A 24,597-nucleotide genomic window follows, 5' to 3' on the forward strand; every position below is an offset into this window, starting at 1 on the left:
ATACATAAAGATGTTCCTTAAAGCAAGATGAATGAAATTTTCAAGACTATGCTGAAATTAGTCATGAACAGTGTTAATTAGCACGGATATGTATTGCAGAAATTTAAAAAAAAAAAAAAAAAAAGCTGAATTTCCTATTTTGAAAATTGTCTTACAGGCTTACAGGCTGGTTGTTTCTCTTTCAGAATGAAAAATTACAAAACAAACAAAGATACAAGAAAAACATACCACGGGATTACAGTGAATGGGACAAGTATGTTAAGCCCTTTATATTTATTTTTTTAATTAACTTATTTATTTTATAATGGAACACAGTTGGGGGAGTGGGGATTGTTGTTTAAATATTTTCCAGAATCATAATATTAACTTTTCAGGGAATTGTAACAATTCAGTGAAACTTATGCTTTTCATAATAAATGTTCTGTTAAATAGCAAATGATGCATTGTGGTGCTGCTAACTGAAAACAGGTTGTCTTGTATTTTTTGTTCAAGTGTTGTGAAGTATAACAAGTCAACAGAAAATATGAATAAAATATGTTTTTGTTTCAGTTTTCTTTTTTTCTTTCAGCATCTAAGATACAAGTCTGTGGAGGTACATTAAGAAAAGGGAATTAAAAATAGCTTAATTTATCATTTTTTTGAAAGAATGTAATGGTGGCATATTACCCTCCCCAGTTGGATGACAGATTGATGCCCCCATATTATTGACTGTGGAAGGCGCAAAGCGCATACTTCTGTTTTTTGCACTAGTGGCTTCCCTCTAACTCCTTAAAAGATGTTGTAGAATCAGAGTGAGAATACTATTGTGAAAAGCAAAGGCTATCTTCCATTGTCATAAACAGAAAAGTTTAGTGTAGGAATTGGTTATTACTGTATATTTTTGTAGGATTATAGCTGCAAATATTTATTCAATATAAATTCCTATACACTGTTTTCAAAAGCTGTTTCATTGTAATCTTGGAAGCGTCTGAGAATATTTTGAAATTTCTCTCAAATTACACTATTAATCACTTCAAAGACATTTCTTCAGTGTTTTTAACAAAGGTTAATACCAGTGTTTGATAGAAGGGGAATCAAACCTGAAGATACAGTTTCATAAACTTCACCTGTCTTTTGTTGGAGATGGTGAGAAGGGGGGTTGGTAGACTTTTTTATTTGTTTTTTTGGTTTTGAGCAGAAGGGATGGGAAAAGGAGTGGTAATATATATGCAGGAGAAATGGAAAAAATAACATGAGGAAAGGAGATAACACTAAACTTTTTTTATTTTTCCTAACTAGTCACGGATAATTGAACGCTGCCTTTATGCCTGCTTACCTCTGGTTTAAAATGGAAATATAAAGTATGGCTTTCTATTAGTAGAGGACTCTTACTGTGCAACATTATTGTATTTGTCATTTTTATTAATTTAAGGTTTGACGTGGAAAAGGAGTGTTCTAAAATTGATGAAGGAGGTGAAGAAAATAACTCAAAATCAAGATTCTTTAATAGGCCAAGTCTCCCTCTAATTGAAAAGAAAATAGACACAACTGGTAATGCCTTAGAAATATTTTTTTCTTTAACTGTAATGCTGTGTTATAGAGTATGAATCTAAATTGAAGAAGTAAATTATAGAGGTAAAATTGTCTATATTTTTTGGCACCTAGAGATTATAAAAGTTCTTAGGAGGGCAACTGAGAGTGAAGCCATATTTAAAAAAATAAATCAGTTAATAAATCAGTTAAAATATTTGTTGCATTTAGGTTGAGAGAGACAGGTAAAAATATAAAGCACACTTCTGCTATTATAATTCAATGGTGGGGTAACCTCTTTCATCTTGTATTCTGAATTGTATGCATATCAAAAGAATTTAGTTTTATTATAGAAAACGTAATAAAAATTGTCTTTTAATAATACCGGTTGTTTTAAACGTAATTTAAAGAATATGACATTCAAAGTATTTTAGCTAACAATGTTGTGATTGCATCTGTGCAAGTCATTAATTGTTGTGATGTATAAATTTTTTTCTAGGCATGACAAAGAAAGAGAAGATCTTTATTGCTACTCGTGAAAAAGAAAAGGGCAACGAAGCTTTTGCCAGTGGAGATTACATGGAAGCAGTGACATATTACACTCGGTGAGTATATACTATTGTATTATTTTAATTATTGTTACTTGTGAACATTATTTTTAGAGCAATAGGACAATTAGATTATTTTCAACATTGCAAAAAGGTCTTACAGAGGAATACTTAAAGTGCTGTTGCATCCTGATACTGATTTTTTTATTTATCAGAAAGAAGTGGATGAGTAGTGATAGGACAATTTGCAGGTGTCACAGAGTTACTCAGATTTTTCAAAACCATTGAGATTCAAGGGCAGGTTGACAAAAATAAAATGATAAACAGTGGGTGGAGAAAATAAATTAATTAGAAATTTCTTTGAAGTAATCATATTGGTAGTATTATCTCAGGTGTTTTTAATGAAAATTGATTTAATAACCTCTGTTTAGGAGAACTAAAAATCATTGTGTGCAGCTTAATCATGGGTCCCTCAATATAAGAAAGACATCAAGGCCCTGGAGCTTCTCCCAGGTACCAAGCAATAGGACGAGAGGGAATGGCCTCAGGTTGCTCCAGGGGAGGTTCAGGTTGGATATTAGGAAAAGTTTCTTCACTGAGAGTGATTAGGCATTGGAACAGGTTGCCCAGGGAAATGGTGTAGTTGTCATCCCTGGAGGTCTTTAAGGAAAGAGTAGATGTGGTGCTTAGGGACATGGTTTAGTAGGCATTATTGGTGGTAGGTGGATGGTTGGACTAGATGATCTTAGAGGTCTTTTCCAACCTTAATGATTCTATGATACTACATTCAGGCTTTCTAACGATGAGCACATCATGGTCATCTTTTTCAGGAGTATATCAGTACTACCCACTGCAGCTGCATACAATAACAAAGCTCAAGCAGAAATAAAACTTCAGGACTGGGACAGTGCTTTGCAGGATTGTGAGAAGGTGTTAGACATGGAACCTGACAACGTAAAAGGTAAAGTTTAACATAAATGTGCCTTTATGTATTAGTTTATTTCTAGCAAATAAAATAGTTCATATCTATTCATGTTCTTGTTTTCACTGAGCTTTAGATCAGTTCCAAGTATGAAGAAGGAGAAAATTAGCTCCCCAAAATAATTTTAACAGTATTTGGGTGGTCAGGGAGGTTTTTTACAGTCCATCCTGTTGACCTGTAATGCCTATACTTAAGCAGAAGCATGGAGCAACTCATTTTTTATATGATGACAATAAGTGCTCTTGTATTTGTGCAATATGTTGTTTACATAATGACAACACTGAAGTATTAATCACCTTACAAGCAACCTGTAAACAATGAAAGTTGCTGATTTAATCCTTTCTGAAGACAAAGGCTTGAATGCAGCCTGAATACAGTATTTGCATTTGAGGAGCAAACAAATTGGAAAAATATGAGAAGGTGTTTTACAAGTCATGATTGCTATCTCAGCAAGTGAAATTACATCATTAAAAACAATCAAGAGAACAGTAATTAGTAATATAGAGTCATTATGAAGTAAACTCAGAATCTTAAAAATTGTTTTACACTTATAGTTCATACACTTATACTTCATATGTCTAGAAAAACAGCCTAGTTATCCACTTTATGCTTTTAAAGTATATACAATACTCTGTTCCTTTGTAGCTCTGATGCGCCGTGCCAGTGTTAACAATCAGCTGAAGAATTACGAGACTGCTGTAGAGGATCTGAACAAAGTATTGTGCATTGAACCAGAAAACACTGTAGCTAAGGTAAAGATACATGACCCACAGATGACTAGAAAAAGGTTGTAAGCAGTTGTAGGATAAAGTGCATACCATTTGTATCGTTTGATTTGAATATGAGTTCTGAGGACATGATTGATCTACTGTGCCAGTGATCAGTTTCCAAACACCACTTAGCAGCCTGTGATGGAAATTCGGTACCTGAATGTGATCAAATATTCTATTTGCTACTTAATTGTTAGAACATATAAGCACTGAAGTCTTCTGTATTAAAGTAATTTAGGTGCCTAAAATTTAGCTGCTGAACATGCTCACAGTATTAGTTCATTGGCTGATCAAAGTTACTTGGAAATTTCTGTCAAAAAGATCCACCGGGGTAGGAGCATTTGAAGTTTGACACGTAATTCACAAGAAAAAAAATCAAAGGAGATGCCAGACTTCTATTGTGTTGGTCAAGTTAACCTGAAAGGGGAAGACCTGGGTTCTGGTCTCACTTCAGTGTGATGTTATAAATACTCATCTCTCATCTCCATGCTAGAATGAAAATTAATGGATTGAGAGCAGCCCTGAGGAGCAGGACCTGGGGTGTTGGTTGATGAGAAGCTCAGTGTGAGCCGGCAACATGCACTTGCAGCCCAGAAAGCCAACCGTATTCTGGGCTGCACCAAAAGAAGAACGACCAGCAGGAGGTGATTCTCCCTGTCTACTCTGCTCCCTTGAGACCCCACCTAGAATACTGTGTTCAGCTCTGGGTTCCCCAGCACAAGAAGAATATGGATATATTGGAACATGTCCTATGAAGACAGGCTGAGAAAATTGGGGTTGTACAGCCCAGAGAAGAAAACACACTGGGGAGACTTCATTGCAGCCTTCCAGTACCTAAAGGGCTTACTGGAAAGCTGGGGAAGGGACTCTTTGTCAGGGGGTGTAGTGGGAGGGCAAGGGGTATTGGTTTTAAACTAAAAAAAGGTAGACTTAGATCAGATATTCAGAAGAAGTTATTTACTCTGAGGGTGGCACAGGTTGCCCAGAGAAGCTGTGGATGCCCCGTCCTTGGAAGTGTTCAGAGTCAAGCTGGATGGGGCTTTGAGCAACATGATCTAGTGAGAGGTGTCCTCACCCATGGCTGGGGTTTGAACTAGATAATCTTTAAGGTCCCTCCAAGCCAAACCGTTCTATGATTCTGTGATTCTTTGAAAAGCCTTGCATACCTTCTTAAAAATATAGACCCTTCTAGGTCAGTTCTGGGCCTAAGAAAGCAGGATGCTTTCTTTGAAAACTCAAGGTCAGGATGTGGTCCTTGTAGAAAAAGATTGGTTTGTATCATTCCATTGGTATTTTCTTAAGGGTGTCTTGTGGCTGAGAACCCAGTCCTTAAATTTGGATGCTATCTGTCCTGAGAATCTTCCATACTAGGCAGTTTTGATACTAAACTGTTCTTCACCTGTTAATTAGGAGTCCATCATACTGCTACCCCCCAATTTTATAACATGACTCCTGGATGCTGTGCAGTTGCCTCATCACATGAATTCCATTTAGTTCTTACTGTTGCACACTTTAAGCTGCTAGCAGCTTACTGATTAGTACTTCTTTCTGTGGAGTTACTCGATCCAATACTGCTATTGCTTGCACCAGAAAAGTTAGGGAGGTCCAAGCCTGTACATCAAGTTCACCACCTACTGTGTTCATGCCCATTGGGGTGTTCTTGCAGCTAAATTCCTGTCCAGAATAGTTCCAGAGTTCACATCAACCAAGGAATCGACCTGCCTGCTTTTTTCTCTTTTTCTCTTTTCGAACACATCTCTCTAGATTTGACTTCGGAAAGAGCACTTTTGTTTGTTTTCATCTTTACAAGACTGAACCACTAAATAGCTTCTGAGTCTGTGCTGACAAACTCCACAAAAGTCTTTGTGCAAAGGCTGTGCTGAGACTTATTATAATACCAGACATATGGTACTCGTGAGTACACTCTTCCAGGGATCCAAATACATTAGTACCTTTGCTGAGTATAATGCTGCTGTTGCTGAAAGCAAATGTCTGTCCTTATCCGTGCCAGCTTTTTTGCCTTGGCTGAGACATCTATAGGTGACACAGTGTGTTGTTTTTTTTTGAGTTACTCTGCTTGAAGGATCCTCAAAAGCCTCTTGAGCTAATTAAAAATATACGGAACACATGCAGAGCGAATGTTTATATGCTGAGTCACTGATTTTTTTGCTTGTCAGTAACTGGAGTTTTTCAATGCACTTTTCCACATGAATCTTTGCTTTTTCCCATCCTTTATCTTTTTCTTGTTGAAGTGAGTACTGAAATGGCACTTCCTCATAGAGCACTGAATACAAAACAGAATAGAGCATAATATTGGGTGTGTCTTACTCTGTTCTGAAAATGAAGTGCAGTTGGAGCATTTTTTTGATTCATCCAAAAATGTTTATGGAAATGAGAGGCTGTCTGATTATCTAATTTGCAGTTCTTACATGAGGAGCAAAGCTTTTCATTATTCAACAGTGTCCTTCTGCTACACTGCTAAGAAATTGTTGTCTCTTTTGGTTCTAGTTCCATCAGTCACATTAGTCCATCAAATATCTATCAGATGCTGAGTTCCTGATAGCATAAGTTTTGATAAACTGCTTTTGGGCTTTTTCAGGGATTCTGGAAAGAGCCTGTTTTCCATGGGTCTCTTCTGAGTAGACCATGCCAGATATCACAATAATACAATCTACATCTATTTATTTATCTATGCTTAAGCAAAGAAAGGAATGTATGCATTTGTGTGGTATCTTCTAATTAAGTTTCTAAGAGACAAATTGAATGTTAATCTTGGTTTTGATACTCACTCTTGGAAAAGTCACATTTATTTTCTCTTTTTTGTATTGGTAACATTTATCAGGATAATTATATATTCAGGACCTTATATGTATTATTTAACAGAGTGTACTTTCTGGGTATAAATTACAATTTATATACCTATAAAAAAAAAGGCTTCTTCTATTACTGTTTATTTCTCTGTTGCAGAAAAATCTGCTAGAGACTGAAAAGAAACTGAAAGGTTTAAAGCCTGTCTCTAAGACTGAAGGCAAAGGAAGAAGAATACTTATTGAAGAGATAGAGGATTCTGAAGGTAGTGAAGAAAGAGGAGAAAATGCAGAGGAATGTGGAAGAAGCAGTGGAGATAAAGGTAATGTCATGTCATTTCCTGTTTAATTTTAAGCTGAAGAAAAAATTGTTGCCTTTGATATTATAATCTTCATTCACAAAATTCATCCACACTTGCTTGCAAATAATTTCCTCTGTTTGAAGACTAAAAATACATAGAATCATAGAATACTCTGAGTTGGAAGGGAACCATAAGGATCATCAAGTCCAACTCCTGGCACCACACAAGTCTACCCAAAAATTCAGACCATATGACTAAGAGCACAGTCCAAATGCTTCTTAAACTCTGACAGGCTTGATGCTGTGACTGTGTCCCTGGGGAGCTTGTTCCAGTGCACGACATCCCTCTTGGTGAAGAACCTCTTCCTGATATCCAGCCTGCACCTCCCCTGTTGCAGCTTGACACCATTCCCTCGGGTCCTATCACTGGTCACTGAAGAGAATAGATTGGCACCTGCTCCTCCACTCCCACTCATGAGGAAGCTGTAGGCTGTGATGAGGTCCCGCCTCAGCCTCCTCTTTTCCAGGCTGAACAGGCCAAGTGACTTCAGCCGCTCCTCATACATCTTCCCCTCTAGGCCCTTCACCATCTTAGTAGCCCTTCTCTGAACACTCTCCAATAGTTTCACATTCTTTTTGTACTGTGGTGCCCAGAACTGCACACAGTACTCGAGGTGAGGCCACACCAGCGCAGAGCAGGGCAGTCACTTCCCTCGACTGACCATCAATGCCATGCTTGATGCACCCCAGGATACGGTTGGCCCTCCTGGCGATTGCCCAGCTCTCTAATCTGTCCAGATCTCTCTACATTCACTACTTAAAGTAGATCTGAACAGGAAGTCTAGAATCCAGTTTTGTTAGACATTTTTTGAAATATTTCTAAGAAAGGTATAACAAATGCAAATGGAAAAATGTTACTAAAAGTCACCTTCCTCCCTGTGTCCTGTATAATTTTATACCTTTCCTTTGATGTGTACCCTGTGAGTATTCTGAGATTAGAGAACATCTTGTGTTCCTTAGATCTTTATCTTGTACAACTCTCCTGCCTTCCTACCATCATTTTTTTCTTCTGCATTTTTCCTCTCTTAATTGGATCAAAGGGCCTAAAAGTGATCAAGTGCCACTTGATTTTTTGTTGTTGTTTTTGAAAACAGTTTCAAGTTTGTTTTTGTTTTGTTTTTTAATATGAGGTCATCTGCATGCACTGAAAGTATATATTAGAGGTAAACAACCTGTAATTCTTGTACTGTTTGTAGCTCACAAGCAGTTGAAGTGCAGCTCCTGTTCCTGTGTTAGTGTGTGATTAACTGCAAGACTGCTGAGGTGAAACTGCTGGCTTAATCAGAATGCATGACTTCAGGAGGAAGTGGGGTAGCAGAAATTTCTGAGGCTTGCTTTTGGGTTCAGCTGCATGTCTAGACTCCAGCCTGCCACAGAATAACATCCCTTTGTTGATTTCCACCCTTTTCTCCTTTCTGTTGGTTCTTTAAGGGAATTTGGCCACAGACAGCTGTGGCTTTTGTGTTTTCTATGGCTTACGTAGTTCTTTGTCTTGAAATTAAAATCAGTCTGTTAGTTTTCCAGTAGTCAAGATGTTCCACTTAATATTGAATATTAGTCTCTAAATGTGTGATTTAGTAATGCATTGTTTGCACAAGAGTTTAGGCAAAATATATTTTTCAAAACCAGTAGGTTTCCACTAAGTCTTCTAAGCTAAAAGTCTTCTCAGCTAGTACCCTGGAGGAAAGGATGGATCGTGTCCCTAACATTATATATAGGTAATGTAGGGGTTGCTTGCCATTGGGAGCATTCAGATGACTAAGTGCCTTTTAGGTCCACAGGAAGACTCCCATTCATCTGATGAAAGGTTAGGCTTTTGAATGTAGAGAAGATTGTCAACTGCCATCAGTGTAAGGTGTTCATGTGATATACATAAGTATTTTTAAGATTTAGGAGGCAAGCATCTTCATAGATTACTGTGGGTTTTAAAGTATATCTGGAAACAAAGTAAATTCAGCTGTTGAATAAATTTGATATGCTCTGTGAACAGCAATAAGCAAACTAAGCGTCTTAGTCTTCTAGTTTCACTTCCTGTGTGGTATTAAATTTACTTGATGCCACAAAAGTTGTTTACAGAGAATTAATTTGTGATTATTTTTTTATCAGTCTATTTTCTACTTCATAGTACCAAATTAATTACCTCTGGAGATCATCTAGTCCACCTCACCCGTCAAGCAAGGTCACCTAGAGCACGTTGCACGGGATCACACTGAGGCAGGTTTTGAATGTCTCCAAAGGAGAGACTCCCCGGCCTCTCTGGGCAACTTGTTCCAGTGCTCCGTCACCCTCACAGTACAGAAGTGTTTTCTCATAATCAGCTAGAACTTCTGTGTTTCAGTTTGTGCCCGTTACCTCTCATCCTGTCACTGGGCACCACTGAAAAGATTCTGGCCGCATCTTCTTGACACCCTCCCTGCTCTCAGTCTCTCTTCATATGACAGATGCTCCAGTCCCCTAATCATCTTAGTACCCCTTCTCTGGACTTGCTCTAGTAGCTCCATTTCCTTCTTGTACTGGAGAGCCCAGAGCCGGACACAAGACTTCAGGTATGGCCTCACCAGGGCTGAGCAGAGGAGCAGGATCACCTCCCTTGACCTGCTGGTAATGCTCTTCCTAATGCAACCCAGGATCTCATTGGCCTTCTTGGCCTCAGGGGCACATGGCTGGCTCATGGACAACCTACTGTCCACCAGGACCCCCAGGTCTTTTTCCACAGAGCTGCTTTCCAGCAGCCTGTAATGGCCAAAGGGTTATTCCTCTCTAGGTGAAGGACCCTGCGCTTGTCTTTGTGGAGTTTCATGAGGTTCCTCTCTGCCCAACTCTCCAGCCTGTGCAGGTCTAAGGATGCCATCCAGAAGGACCTGGACAAATTTTTTTATGTAATGGACTGGGTTCTTATTTTCACTTCTTCTTGAATTATTCCACGTGGAATAACGGAAGATTTATTTGATGCTACAGATAGTTCTTCAACATAGGTGTTAATGTCATGGTTTTTCACAGGGAACAGTGAGTGAGGTCTTAGATTTGCATTTTGAAGTTTCTGATTTGTTTAGGAACAATACATATTGAGTAGGAGACAATTAGAGCTTTTTCCTACTCAAGTGATCAGTTGTGCTTGCTGATGTATTTTTGGTATTGCTTTATGCTCTCCTCTACCACTGAGCCTCTAATATAATTGAGATGTTATCTGTTTCTTGATACTTAGTGGCAGCAGCTCTGTATACTCTCTCACTTGGCCTTTATGCCATATATGAATATGCATCTACCCAAATCTTAATTTGTAGTAATCTGTGACCAGACTTTTACTGTAATAGAAAGTTTCTTTGACACTGTGGCCTTGAATAAGTCACTGTGTCTGTTCTCCTTATGGTTACAAGCCTTATTGGTGGGGTCTTGTACCGGGACATTTGGCCACCTTGTTATCCGTTACCATAGTTATTCTGTATTCCCTGATCCTCCTTCCAGTGTGCTTTTTCATTTTCCATTTTTAATTTTTAGAATTGTAAATTCTATGAAGAAGGAACTCTCATTTATAATTGATTGGTATAATGTCTAGCACAACAGGGCCCAACCCACTGTAGCTTTTAGGCTCTATTGAAAGCTTGCAATATGACAAATCAGATCATGTTAAAATAAACAGCATTGAAAATTAACTCTAGAATTTAATTTGTAATGAATTTCTTGAAGTTAAGAAAACCCCTCAGTTACCGTGTCAGCATAAATGTTGATCAGTAAGTCTTTTTTCATTCTTTACTACTGCACTGCAGCAGTCAGAGATCAGAATTATTTAAGAAATCTCTTCATTATATATTCTGGTTTAGAAAAATCCAGGTACAAACCAAGAAGATGTAATCCAAAACAGATTTACTGACAGTGTGTGGCACAAAAAAAAAAAATATTAAACATTAATCTCTGGAGATTTGGACCATTCCAGTTGCCTTCAAATATAGCTATTCCAGAGCAGTTAAAGCATTGGAACCTGACTTCATCATAGATGAATTCGTTGTGAACTGAACTTTGGGGCCAGGCTCTTCTCAGTGATGTGCAGTGGTAGGACAAGAGGCACCGGCCAGAAATTGGAACACAGGAGGTTCCACACAAATGTGAGAACTTCTGTACAGTGAGGGTGACAGAGCACTGGAACAGGCTGTCCTGAGAGGTTGTGGAGGCTCCTGCTCTGGAGATATTCAAGACCCCCTGGACACTTTCCTGCTCAACCTGCTGTAGGGAACCTGCTTTCAGCAGGGAGTTGGACTCAGTGATCCCCAGATATTCCTTCCAACACCTGTGATTCTGTGAGCTGAGATATTTTGCTTTTCCTTGTGCCACCGTTATTTTTGTGCCATGCTTCTGAAGGAGAAATACCTCAAATAGCTGAGAATTCATTCTCAGTGAAAGATGTCACCCGTTACATAAATACGCTTCAAATATTCCTTTCAGGGTATCCAAGAGCTTTTGATTTTTGACAGCCCTTCCATTATAAATCGGTTCCCTCGTTACTAACGTGAACTAAAATTCTTTAGAGTGTGTATTTGGTCATTTTGTCCAAACTCCTTAACTACCCCCCCCCCCCCCCCCGCCTTTCCCCGGGTACCCCCCTCCGTGAGGCGCGGCGTGGTGCGGGCGGGGCGGCCCCCCCGCGGCGGGCGGGGCTTCGCTCCTCAGCCGCCCCTTGGCTCCCCGCAGGGCGCCGGCACGCAGCCGGCCCGGCCGCCATGGGCAGCGCGCAGAGGAAGGCGCACGGCGCCAAGGCCGAGGGCAGGGAGCAGCGCAGGGACCCCGCCGGCACCGCCGACCCCAAGGGCACGGCCGAGGAAGGCGCGCAGAGGCCGGAGCAGCAAGGTGAAGCCGATGGCTACTCGAACGGCGAGGGGGCGAGGGGGAGCCCCGCAGAGCAGCAGCCCCCCGGGGCGCACGGGGACGGGTCCACCTCGCTCCCGCCGGCTGCAGCGGAACTGAAAAGGGAAGGAAACGAGCTGTTTAAGGGAGGACAGTTCGGAGAAGCTGTGCTCAGATACTCCGAAGCCATTGAACACGTCGTCGGTCTAGGTGAGTGTGATACCTTCTGCTTAAACCTTATGTAGGTGGTTTAAGGGAACTAGAGGTGAAGTCACCGAGCCTATCCCTGGATTTTTGGCAGGAGTTACTGTGCCGTATTACTTCGTCATTGGCAATAGAAGCCAATTCATGTAATACAAAATGTAGGAAGATGAGTGAAGTAATCTTCTAACTTCCTTGGGATAGAGATGTTTGCATTTCTTTATGTTTGAATAACTCCAAATTCTCAGTGACATGATAAAGGAAAGCTCCTTACAGCTTTGCATCAGCAAACTGCAACACTGCAGTACAACTTGCTGTGTGCAGCTACATTAATTCTACAGTGTCGTTTTAGGGTGGTCTTTGATTTTAATTGTGACTTCTTTTAGGGGAACAAATTCCAGATGATTTAAGTATCTTGTACTCGAACAGAGCAGCGTGTTACCTCAAAGAAGGCAACTGCAGTGACTGCATTCAGGATTGTAACAGGTAAATTGCAACCTCCTATGTAGAGCAACAACATTCCTGATGATGATTAAACACTTTAAGTGATATCTTGTTATTGCACTTTGAAGCCCTGCCTGAATGACAGATGTTTATTTTTCATTTATGAAAACAATCACATGAAACCTAGGGAGAGAGTAAGTTTTAGTTTGCTTTCTTACTGTGTGAAGGCAGTTGTTAGACATATCATATTCAGAAATATGCATAGAAAGCTTAAAATCTTTATTATAAAAGCAGGCTTACTTCAGTAATGCTCTATGGTAACCTATATGTAAAAATTTTGTTAAACCAACTGCTTATCATAGTGTTGGAAATGACTTTCAAGCATCTGTGTGGTGAATGTGTGTGTTCTATGTTTGTTTGCTTGTTTGTTTTTTAATATAAACTCAGCATAATTAGGAACAGTGATTACAGTTGTTAAGGAACTGAGCTAAAATCCGTCGGTCTATGGTGGCTTTTAAGGACACAGGTGTGAAAGGTCAGACACCTTCAGTAACTTCCTAACACTGCTGTCAACTAAATTATTGGTGTATTTCCAGATGTCTTTTGCTATAATTTCTTAAATAGCACTAGTAAGACTGGGGCTTAAAGGGCCAAAGAGGAGCCCAAGATGGTCAGAATTTTTTTTTTTTATTAATATAGTTGAACCCAACTACTAAAAAAAACCTAAATCTAAAGTATGTATGTAACTTTATATTAACTGAATATTTGACTTGTATAAATTCTGCCTGATGAAAAAGATTTTTGAAAATGTCATCTGAAAAAATTGACTTGCTATCAGCATTTTGTTAAAGTAGATGCAGGATCATAGCTCGCTAATGAGACAAGATGGCATACTTAAGTGCCATGACATTCTTCAGTTCAGGAGGTTTCTAGTATGTAAGACTTCAGCCAAAGTCAGTAATACAAAAGTTTGGGTTTTTTTATTCTTAGTGATTGGAAGCTTGGTTTTCTTATTACTTACATAGTATTCTTAAACTCATGCATATTTTCTGGATCCACGATGACCCATAATGCTTAGTGAGCGCAGCAGAGGTAGAAAGAATGTAGAAACTGGGAGGCAGAACCGCAAAACTTCAAACATAGAAATTAGGCAATGTCATTTAAATCTACTCTAGGCAACACAACAGAAGGGATAATCTATGAAGAGGTTACTTGATATCATCAAAGTAAAAAATGGCTTAGTGCTTACATTTGTGATACAGAAAGTATATAAAATTATTGAATGTTTATTAAGTTTTAGCTACTTAGGGCTTAGAAGTTTGTCAAAAAAAACTTTGTTGGATGTCTGTCTCAAGACTGTAATTTGGAGTGCCTGTATTTCTTTCTACAGAGAGTGAAACAGGGCTCCTGTGTGCTAATATTATTTTATCTTATTTAATATACTGGTGTTGCTTGGTTCATGGATGTATTATCATAGAGTAGAATCATTTAGGTTGGAAGAGACCTCTAAGATCATCTGGTCCAACCTTTAACCTAGCACTGCCAAGTCCACCATTAAACCATGTCACTAAGGTCTCCAAGTTTTTTGAAGACCTCCAGGGATGGTGACTCAACCACTTCCCTGGGCAGCCTGTTCCAATGCCTCACAATCCTTTCAATGAAGATATTTTCCCTAATACCCTACCTAAACCTCCCCTGGCACAACTTAAGGCTATTTCCTATTGTCCTATTGCTTAGTGCTTGGGAGGAGAGACGAGTCCCACCTCACTATAGCCTCCTTTAAGGTAATTGTAGAGAGTATCTAAGTTTTATCTTTATATCCTGCCATGGAAAGGGAGTTTTCCATTCCCACTGATACTATTCTTCAAACAGTGTCTTCAGTCCCTGAGTGTATTGTGGGTTTTTTCTTCTTTCTCAGTTTTAGGAACCTGGAAATTGTGTTATTTTTTGTCTGAGTTACACAATGTGAAGCGTTTTTGTAGAGGTTTTTTAACGGCTGTGATGTCATGCTGTTGTATTTTGCAAATGCATTCGGCAAGATAAGGAGAAGTGGAGTGCTGGAAATGCTTATGAAATGGAAATGTTTGTTCTGGAAATCGTTGTTTCTTTATTGTTAATGGAAGAGTGATGGAGAAAAACTAAGTTACAGCAAAGAAGGCCAACAGCATCTTGGGCCGTATAAAGAGGAGCATAGCCAGTGGATTGAGGGAAAGTGATTATCCCCCTGTACTCTGCATATGATAGATAACATCTATGATACTGTGTTGGTTTTTGGCTTTCCCAGTACAAGAAAGATACTGATCAACTGGAGTGAGTTCAGTGAAGTGTTGCTGAGGAGGTTGTGGGCTCCGGAACACTTCCCTGGAAAAACTAAGGAAACTGGGTTTGTTCAGCTTAAAGAATGGCTTCAAGAGGTCCTAGCAGCAGTCTGCCAGAACCTGTGAGGAGATTGTCCAGAAGATGGAGCCTGGCTCTTTCTGGCAGTACATTGTGGGTGGACAAGTGGCAACAGGTGAAAACGAACCCAAGAGGTTCTGACTGCATGTTAGAGGGAAAAACAAACAAACAACTTTTCCCCATGGGAACAGGGGGGTGTTGCGACAGGCTGCCCAGAGAAGCTGTGCAGAAATTTTCATGGAGGTTTTCAAGGCCTCACGGGATAAAGCTGTGAGCAACTTTCTGATCTTAGAGGTGACCTTTAGCAGAAGGTTGGGCTGGGGACCTCTGAACCTGAATTACCTCGTGAGTCTTTGAAATCTAATCGCCTAGACTCATCCTAATTTCAGTATTCCAGTTTATCTTTTTGTCTCATTAGCAAGAATCATTGATTAATAAAAGGTAATCTTTAATCTATAAAGCCTTTGTGGGCTGCTTCGTCACTTTCCTGGAAAAGCACACGGTGTTCGGAAGTTCTGAGTTCTGATTGCACAGTATTGGGGATTGAGTTCACTGTTGAACAGGCACTAATCGACAAAAGACAGGCACAAACCTAATAGCTGAAAATAGGGGTACATTCATGTTTTATTAAATCAGTTTTTTTACATGCATACTTCCATGTAAGGAAGAAGAATTGAAAATTGTGTAGGCACTGTATACTTGAAATACCCACCGGTATTTAAGATCCCTTCCAATCCGAGCCATTCTATGATCTAGACATGACTTAAGGAAAAAAACTTTTCCTAACAGCTGTCATTATATTACTTACATTACCAGGAAAACATTAGTTCTGCAGAAGGAAGATGTGGATGTAAGCAGAGTAAGCTGTAGTAAAAACACTAACAATTACATAACTGCATCTCATTTATTATTATTAATAGTATTAATAATAAACCACCCAAGTGTGTTTTCCAGGGTTATGTTACTGTATGACCCGTCTGAAATCACAGAATTGTTCCATATAGATGTCTGTCTGATAAAATATTCTTGCTGTTGTTATTTACGTTACTCTGTTTCAACACCATATCCTTCTGTTTTCTCCAGAGCTCTGGAGCTTCAGGCATTTTCCCTTAAGCCTCTGCTACGACGAGCAATGGCATACGAGTCCATGGAGCGGTATCGACAGGCATACGTTGATTATAAAACAGTTCTGCAAATAGACAGCAGCATACAAGCAGCAAATGATAGCGTTAATAGGTAAGTGCACTTTGTACGTTTTCTACTCATCAGTCCAAATAGAAAAATAGAATTCAGTTTTGTTTGGGGCCTACCCTCCCTCTGTTCTGCATGCCTGAGACAGCGTCATCACAACTACTGTGTTCTAACCAGTGGACCGGTTATTTCATTTAGTTGTTTTCCCATTGCTTCACCATTGTCGTCAGCAGTAGGTCATTTTTTATTTCAAAAATGTATTATTTAAAAGGCTTTCTTTTGCACTTGTTCTTCAAATTATTTTCTTTCCGAATTTGTATTTGACGCAATGTAAAGTAACATTTTAAGTCCGTAGCTTCTCTCTAACGTTCCTGTGCATATTAGCACTCTTCCTGTAGCAGTTGAAGATTTATGTTAAGTGTTAATCCTCCATTATGCTGCAGTTATGCAGACACAGAAGCAGCTTGATACAGTGATTGACTGCAAGGCTTAGAGGTGTAAAAAATAGAATTGAATCTTATTTTTGACTTGATTTCTGATGCTTCCAACATTAACTCTTGCTGCCAAGAGATGTCTCAATTTCTGTAACTATATTTCAATAGTTCACAATTATGGTAGTGTTTATACAAATTTATTCTCATTAACATATAGAAAGCACTTCCATACACAAATGAAAGGATTTCCATTCCCTTTTCTTTCCTTTTTTTCTTTTATTGAACAAAAGTATTTATGAAAGTAGAACAGACGTTAATAGTTGAGCAAAAACCTGCATTCATGTAACTTTTTTACAATGGAATCTAGTACTTTTCAAGGCAACACCATGAGTGATTACATTATTCCCTGTGCTTCATTAAAGAGGCCATGATATCTTTTAAGTTCTGCTTTAACTTCTCCTCTTAGAAGTCTTACGTTTTTACACATCAATTGATTTACACATCATTTGATTACACATCAAATAGTTACTGATCTCCTGTGTCTGCATTGATAGTAGACCATTTGGTTTGTTGAAATAACTTACTGACCTGGTATCTGAGTGAATTACTGTACTTTTTTTTTCTTTGCTTATTTTATCTGCAGATATTCTTTTCATGTTTCGCCTGACAATGACTTGTAACTTGCTTAGTAATAAGCATATTTCCTTCTTTTCCCTTAACATTCTTCCTTTTCTCCCCTCTAGGCCTTCCTTATGTTTTTAGCTTCACTGCTCATTACTCTTTCCTCCCTGGCAACCCATCACCTTATTTCAGCTGCTTCTTCCTTCTTCTCTTCTCTTCTGCTGGTAATTCATTTTTGCTTGCAAATTCTTAGTTTCTAGAGCCTAGACCTCCTGCATAATTGAACTTTTAGTATGACTTACTTTTGAATTATTTATCGTTCATAAATTAAATTGTTGACTAAAGTATCGATTTTAATTTCCAAAGTAACACACCTTCTTAAGATGAATTTTAACCAAAAAATTGTAGTTACTCTACTGCCTTTTAACTTAATGGGACAACCCCAAAATAGCTCTATGAATTTATTAGGAACGTCAGGTCATAACAGCATGCTTTTACTGGAGGATTTACTTGGTTTTAAATTCCTGGAGGAAATTGGATGGTGATGCTGTAGGAAGCTGACAGATAAACTCATCTTCCTACTTCTGTCTGAAGGCAGGTTTACTGAATCTTGTTAAGGCTTGTCTTTCTGCCCTTACCTAGCTAAGCAGGCTTTCCAGAAATCTTAGAATCCAAGGGGTTTGATATTTCAGATAATTCTCATGTAAAAGATGAGTAGAATTTTTTAAGATCAAGCCTTTACCTGACCATTTTACAACCAAAAGAAAATAACAAAGAAAGGAACTTAAGTACATATTTTTATGAAAAGGTAACTGAGAACAAATATAAACAATTATTTGAGTGTTTCTCATGGTTAGATGATAATGAGTAGTCTTTTATTGGTTATTTTGAGGTGACTTTTAGTTAAATCGGAAGGACTGTTTCTTTTAATGGTCTATGCCAAGTCACAGGAAAATGCCTTTCAAGTATACTTTTTAATTAGTGTAGTTTTACTAGCTTTGTGAACATCAGTGACTTTCTTTGTATTTTAATTTCCTCTTGAGTGATTGTTTTATTATTTGCTTTTCGTTGTTAGAAATACACAAGCTCTAATGGGGGGCAGTATGTTCATGCATTTCCATTTACTAAATTGAAATTTCATTCCAAAATTCTCTCAACCCCTGTAATGCCAGTTAGTAAATTGCAATAGACAACTTGAGAACTTTTAATAAAAGCCCTGTATGAGTATTGTAGTGTACCGACTATGTCTTCGTGATAAATTCCAAAACTGCAAGGAGATTGTTAGGTCAAGTTAGAGTGGTAGTGTTGGGGAAAGAGTATCTGTCGCAACCTTTTTTGTGAGATACCTGTGCTCTGTTAAATTAGCCATGGTACACAGGTATGCATTTTTGCAGAAGGCCGTTCTAAGAAGAGACTGCCCTATTACAAGAAATCAATCAATTGTTAAAAAAAAAAAAAAAATCTTTCTGTTGATTTTGGTGAATTAGATCAGGCTTTTTGTCCAACTTTTTAAAGCCATTATGATAAGTAGAGAAGAACTGACAGGAAGGAAGTGGGATGCTGGTTTACAGTTGAAACTCTTACTTTCTATGAGAAGCAGCAGAACAGAAATAATTGCCTTTTTACTATAAAGTATACAATTTTCTTCTCTAATAATAAAAAAAAGAGTAAATCATAGGGCTATTTAATTTATGATGGTATGCCACATTTTTCTTAACAATTGCATTTGTACAATGCTTTAAAAACCTAGCGTTTTAGAAAAATAAGAGCAAAACAGAACTTGGACAAGCTTCTCTGTTGTCCTGTAAAATACTGCTTACTAATCATCCAGATAGAGGAATGCCCTGAAAGGGCATGTGCAGCTAATACATAGAAAAATAGTCTTGTTCACTTAGAAAGAGTTGGAACAGATATATAATACTACAAAATGTGATATTCTGCATATGAAGAACTTATTTTCAGTTCAAAATGGTATGTTTCATTTTATGTAATACATAAAATCACGTTATATTGCTCCACAAACAGTGTTTTTAATCTACATCATTGAAATACGCTGGTAATTTCTGTTTTACAATAAACGTCCACTTGGACATGGTCCTGGGCAACCTGTTGTAGTTGTCTCTAACTGAGCAGGGGGTTGGACCAGATGACCTCCAGAGGTCCCTGTCAACTTTAACCATTCCGTGAGTCTGAAATAATATGAGAACAGATGTTGCTTCTTGTATTGGTTCTTCTCTCAGACCCAAATTGGGAAAGAATTTGGTCCCAATTGCTTTGACTCTATTGCCATAATCTTACACTGGGGATTTATTATTATTATTATTTTATAGCCATTTTTCAAGTACTTAAAGAGAATAAAGTCAAGGAAGTAAGCTTTATTTGGGTTATTTATACTCATTTTATCTCATTCATGTCACGTTCAAGGTAACAATTTTTTTTGAAGAGTATTCATGTAGTATGTTTTCAAACTTGTGTTAAATGGAAACACACCTATTATGCAAATTTCAGTTTAATGACTTCCATAATATCAATGTGACTTGCTTTACTACTGAACTGAGGATTTTTCTTTGTTAAAGCATATGTTAGACTTATCACCGGTTGAACTTAAGAGCTGTTTATTTTGATATCAGAAGACTTACATCAATGTTATTCTCATCATAGATTAATTTGTGTGGTTTTTTTTGTTTGATTGTTGTCTTTTAAAACACTGCAAAAAATGTAACAGAAACATTGTCTTATATGGCTTTACTCATATGTATTTAGGTCTTGCTCCAAAATATATCACAGCAATGGGAAACTCCCACTTAAGTGCATTTTGACTTGAACCTCTCACGTGTCGAAATAAATGCATTGGTTAAAGAGAGACTGAAAAGATCACATATATTTTTCTTTGCCTTTTTAAATGGGGATGAGGAATGATCATTTGAAAAATTTGACTGTTGTATAAAATGTAATTTAATATATACTTTATGACCTACACTGGTTATCTACAAAATTGTTATGTAAGAGGTTTTGCTTGACACTGGCAAATTTAGGTACCGCTTGTATATCTGAGTGTATTGTATTTTACTTATGCTTCAAATAACACCAATGAACACCTAAGAAAACTAAGCAAAATTAAATGTCTTTCCTCTGTTTCTTTACTGCGTGTTTCAGGCAGCAGTTAGAGCTTAGTTGCAAAATAAGTCATTTGCTTAAATATTTATAGATGTAGCTGATGTCAGTTTCTTGTCTCCTACATACTAACATAAGTATTTTAATTTAAAATGGAAAAAAAAGTCTGAATCAAATAAATTAATTCAGTGGTGTTGACTGCTGTGACTTTTTTTTCATTAGTCTTAAGGATAACTGTTCGGTTGGGAAAATTGGAACATTGCATTATTTTATTTGGCTGTAGTTTATTAAAGCATTAAATAAATATATGAAAAGTCATGCTGATAGGAGTTTTCTTTTTCAGAATAACAAAGACTTTAATTGACCAGGATGGCTCTAGTTGGAGGGAGAAACTGCCACCGATTCCAGTTGTCCCAGTCGCTGCTCAGCGACACAGGTGGGATGGAGGAAATTTTACTTCAGAGGTTAAGCCAAGCAATACTACAGATACCAACAGAGAAGAACAGTTGCAGATGAATCGTACGTATAGCTAATGCAAGTATATGTACATACAAGAAAATAATGTTAATTGAAAAATTGAATACAATTTAATAATGTCAAAGGAACATCTTTAGAAAATATTTATCAGAGACCTTTTTGAAAAGGCAAATAAGATGGTGGTCTTTTGGTACGATTAGGGTTAATGTGCTTTAAGGAACCACAGTAATGATAATTTTTTTAGTCCAGATGATTTAGTATGTAGCAAGTCATTTCTAAAGCTACATAAAATAGAGCAGAAATACTCACCAGCAGTGTGTTGAGTCCTACCACAAGTATCAGTGGTTTCTCTGACCTCATGCTACAGTTATAATGTAGTTCCACCCCCCCTTCCCCCCCCCGGCTCACCCCTCCAAAACAAACAAACAATCAAACAACCCCAGACCAACACCAGAAACCCATCCTCAGTAACATAATCCACTGCATAATCTGTAGCCATTGTTTAATTGTTCATGGAAGTATTGTTCAGCTTTTCAGGTAGAGTGAACAGGCTACAGAATAACACTTTTGATGTTTTTAAGTACAGATTTCAACTTTGACAGTGACTATTCAGTAGTCACCTTTCAAAACCGTTAGTTTAAGACTTTACACATAAGCACCAAGTGCTTTATTCCTTTAGGAGACTTTGTTCCTCCTGATTTTTCCCCTTTGTTGGAGTTTTTATTTTTTCTACTCCAGTAATTCAAGCAAAGGAACCCTTCTGATTCTATTTTATTGATGTTAAAGATTCTTCTTGCAAAGTCTTCAGCTGTATCATTTTTGATTCTTACTTGACTGTTAATTGGTTCCCTTTTAAGTTTATTTCAATATAAAGAAAATTAGCACTGAAGATAATCTCCCCTTGATTAAGAGAGGGGAGACTGCAATGCATAGCTGCATTGTTCGCCAAATACGTAATGTGGTTGTCTGTTAATAATCCATTACTGAAATAATGCATGCCCACAAATATTTTGCGTTCTCGGGCCCTACAAGTTTAAAGACTTAAATACTATCTTAAAGATCATCTTTAAATTTATTTGTACCTGATGTAGAACAACAGACAACTTACAGATGCACGCATTTTTGAGAATTGGATGTTCTTCTCAAGAATAAAGCATAGTTCTAGAAACTTAGAATAACATTATGTATGTATGATCTAAATAACAGTGCAAACTGAAGTATGGTAAACAGCTTACTACAGAAAGTTGTTTTTCACTTACGGAACGTGAAGAATATCAATGTATAATTTAAGTTCAATTAAATTCATAACAATGTTACTTTTTAAAATTTCCAGTGACTTAAGTATTTCCATTACAGTTGTTGTTAGCGCATATCATTACTGATTTATCACTCTTCAGGATTGGGCAGTAATTGGATTTAGCATTTATTTTTGAAATACAGTAGAAAACTGATGTTTTGCACAAATGGGTTGCTATTAAACATAAATTCTTAGGTTGAAAATTGTTTTTGTTGTAGTGATTGTACTCCAGGCTTTCCCTGTTATTAAGGGATGCAATTTGTTGTTTTTAATTTATTTCATTGTATAACCAACCTATTTAATCTAAACCTTTTAACTAGTAAGGATTAAATTTACATCTATATAACCTTGCGTAACACTGTGAAGAGAGAGAATTTGAAGATCATCATAGTGAAAAGCGTGAAGATAAGCAGTTCCTCAGAACACTAGTGATCACGTTAACCTGTTCTGAAACACAGTGAAATCAGCCATCAATATCTTCATGGAGTGTGGTCCGCAGGATTTTGATACAAAAAACTTACATAAATGTATTTCAAATAGAGTGGGTTTTGTTTTTAGAAATACTAAATGAAAGCTGTGTAACCATTTTCTTCACTGAAGGCCAACTCAAAGATCGTGGTTGCCTTCTAGGACTTGTATTAAATCGGCGAGACCCCCCGGTAATAGCTGGCACTGGAAGTGTGCCAGCAATAACATTCAGTAATTATTTAAACATTATGCGTGGCTGACATTTTTTTTTTTTGCAACGATTGTGTGTTGTTTTTTGTGTCCTAACAACTTGAGCTATAATTTAGTTATGTTTCCTGCTTAAATCTGCTTTGCTTTCAAATTGTTATTTATGTTTTTCCCCAAGTCCGCATGTAGTTTTCTGGCATCGGAGACTGCCATATTTTTTTAAGAGCTCACTGAGCCTAATTATTGGTTAAAATGGTCTTTTTTATATGCAGTGTGTAAAACCTGAAGCTTGGCAGGGGACTCATATTCTTTTAGCAAGGTACAGAAAACAGATTTTTCAAATGTTATTTACTCGGAACTATGTTACTAATTTTTGTTTGCTCACACTTAGACATGAAACTGCAGTCAGGATTGGTTTTCCACTACAAACATAATGAAAAAATGCAGACTAACCCAGAAGCACATGTAACAAAGGATGTGGAGTTTAGAAGGAAAGAAAATTATTGAAGAGCAACACAACGTAAAATATATATATATATGTTTTCAGGTTACTCTGAAAGCATCTTTTTTATAGAAATCATTAACAGACTATTATTGATGTATCACTAACCCCAACTGATGTGATGATTTGTTTGTCATTGTCAGTTTAACATCAAAATTATGATGGATCAGTTGCTTGCAGAAAGAATATTCGGTGAAATTACGGTTTTTGGTGTGATGGTGAAGATCTAGAAGGCCTTTAATCCTGTTTGTCAAATCTCCACCACTGTAAATAAAGTCAGTATGTCAGTGGAGATGCATAATCCCTCTGTACTGCACAGAACAGGTTGACAGGAAGAGGTAAAAGTGTAGAGCTGTCCATTTGCATTCACATTATTTTCAGCAAAACTGTTAACCTGGTGCATTGGAAGGTATATGTTGTGCCAAATGTGTGTATGTTAGTTCATGCCTTTCTTAGAGCAGCAGGGAGATCGGGAACACAAATTGCAATGTGCAAACTGATAAAGATCCTCCAGGTGCCAGGCATTTATTCTTAAGTCTGGGTGGACTGCTCAGTTACCCTTAATGCACTGACCTTCTTAGGTAACACTGTGATCCTTTTGTTACATAGGTGAGAAAGCAGAGGAAGAGTTCAAGACATTAAAAAACGAAGGGAATGATTTCGTAAAGAACGGTAAATACGAAGAAGCTGTAAATAAATACAGCGAATGCATGAAGTTAAATGACAAAGAATGTACAATCTACACTAACAGGTAAAGATTTAAAATTTAACCCCCCTTTGTGGGATAACAGTACTTAAATTTTCTTACTGCAAATAGAGATTTCTCATCACTTCAATCGCTGTTGTAAAGAAAGGATTTTTTTTTTTTTCTGCTTGATGAGTGTTTCTAAGAAAAAAAAATGATTTTTGGTTAAACAGCATTACTTCCCAAGGGGAGCAAGTATTAATGTCACTGATAGTTATATAAAGATTTTAAGGTATATGTAAAATAAGCTACAGTAAAAGTTATAATTAACATAGTGTTTTGCAGGTTGTTTTTGAGAATACTGGTATGATTTTAATTAAAAACTAATGTGCAGTAGCAGTATCTCAACCATGAAGAATAATAGTTCAGAGAATGGACATAGTGCAAAAATAAAAGTAGGAACCTGGTCACACAGCAGCATTATTTTAAAGGTTGACCTAATTCTGCAACATAATTCTTTATACTTTAATCCTATCAGCTTCCATGAGCTAAGAAGGATTTGATTAGGCCAATAGTTGAATAGGAGACTTCCAGGTAATAACTAGGTACAGAAGGTAGTAGTGGTTATTTAATCTAGAGCACTTTTTTACCCAGAATGGCTGTATAGGATCCATATTGTATCCATTAGTATACTATCATATTAACCTAAGATAGATTCAGCTTTTAAAATGTGTACGTACCTG

The 24,597-nt window shown here is 37.5% G+C and overlaps 1 protein-coding gene across 3 annotated transcripts in view; it reads left to right on the forward strand.

The window, feature by feature from the left end:
- The window catches only part of SPAG1 (sperm associated antigen 1), a 43,017-nt gene that overhangs the window by 11,075 nt on the left and 7,345 nt on the right, over positions 1-24,597 (forward strand). For 2 of the 3 annotated variants that reach the window (XM_035546376.2, XM_035546375.2), the window contains exons 5-15: positions 186-253; positions 1,412-1,530; positions 2,009-2,114; positions 2,888-3,018; positions 3,685-3,791; positions 6,777-6,939; positions 11,664-12,026; positions 12,404-12,503; positions 15,942-16,094; positions 20,562-20,737; positions 23,779-23,920. In XM_035546376.2, coding sequence (XP_035402269.1) covers positions 186-253; positions 1,412-1,530; positions 2,009-2,114; positions 2,888-3,018; positions 3,685-3,791; positions 6,777-6,939; positions 11,664-12,026; positions 12,404-12,503; positions 15,942-16,094; positions 20,562-20,737; positions 23,779-23,920 — 1,628 coding nt within the window. Of the gene's footprint in view, positions 1-157; positions 254-1,411; positions 1,531-2,008; positions 2,115-2,887; positions 3,019-3,684; positions 3,792-6,776; positions 6,940-11,663; positions 12,027-12,403; positions 12,504-15,941; positions 16,095-20,561; positions 20,738-23,778; positions 23,921-24,597 lie in introns of all 3 variants that reach the window. The other variant, XM_035546377.2, reaches the window with a different exon arrangement.

This window comes from Cygnus atratus, chromosome 2 (assembly GCF_013377495.2).
Source record: "Cygnus atratus isolate AKBS03 ecotype Queensland, Australia chromosome 2, CAtr_DNAZoo_HiC_assembly, whole genome shotgun sequence".
Taxonomy (NCBI): Eukaryota; Metazoa; Chordata; class Aves; order Anseriformes; family Anatidae; genus Cygnus; species Cygnus atratus.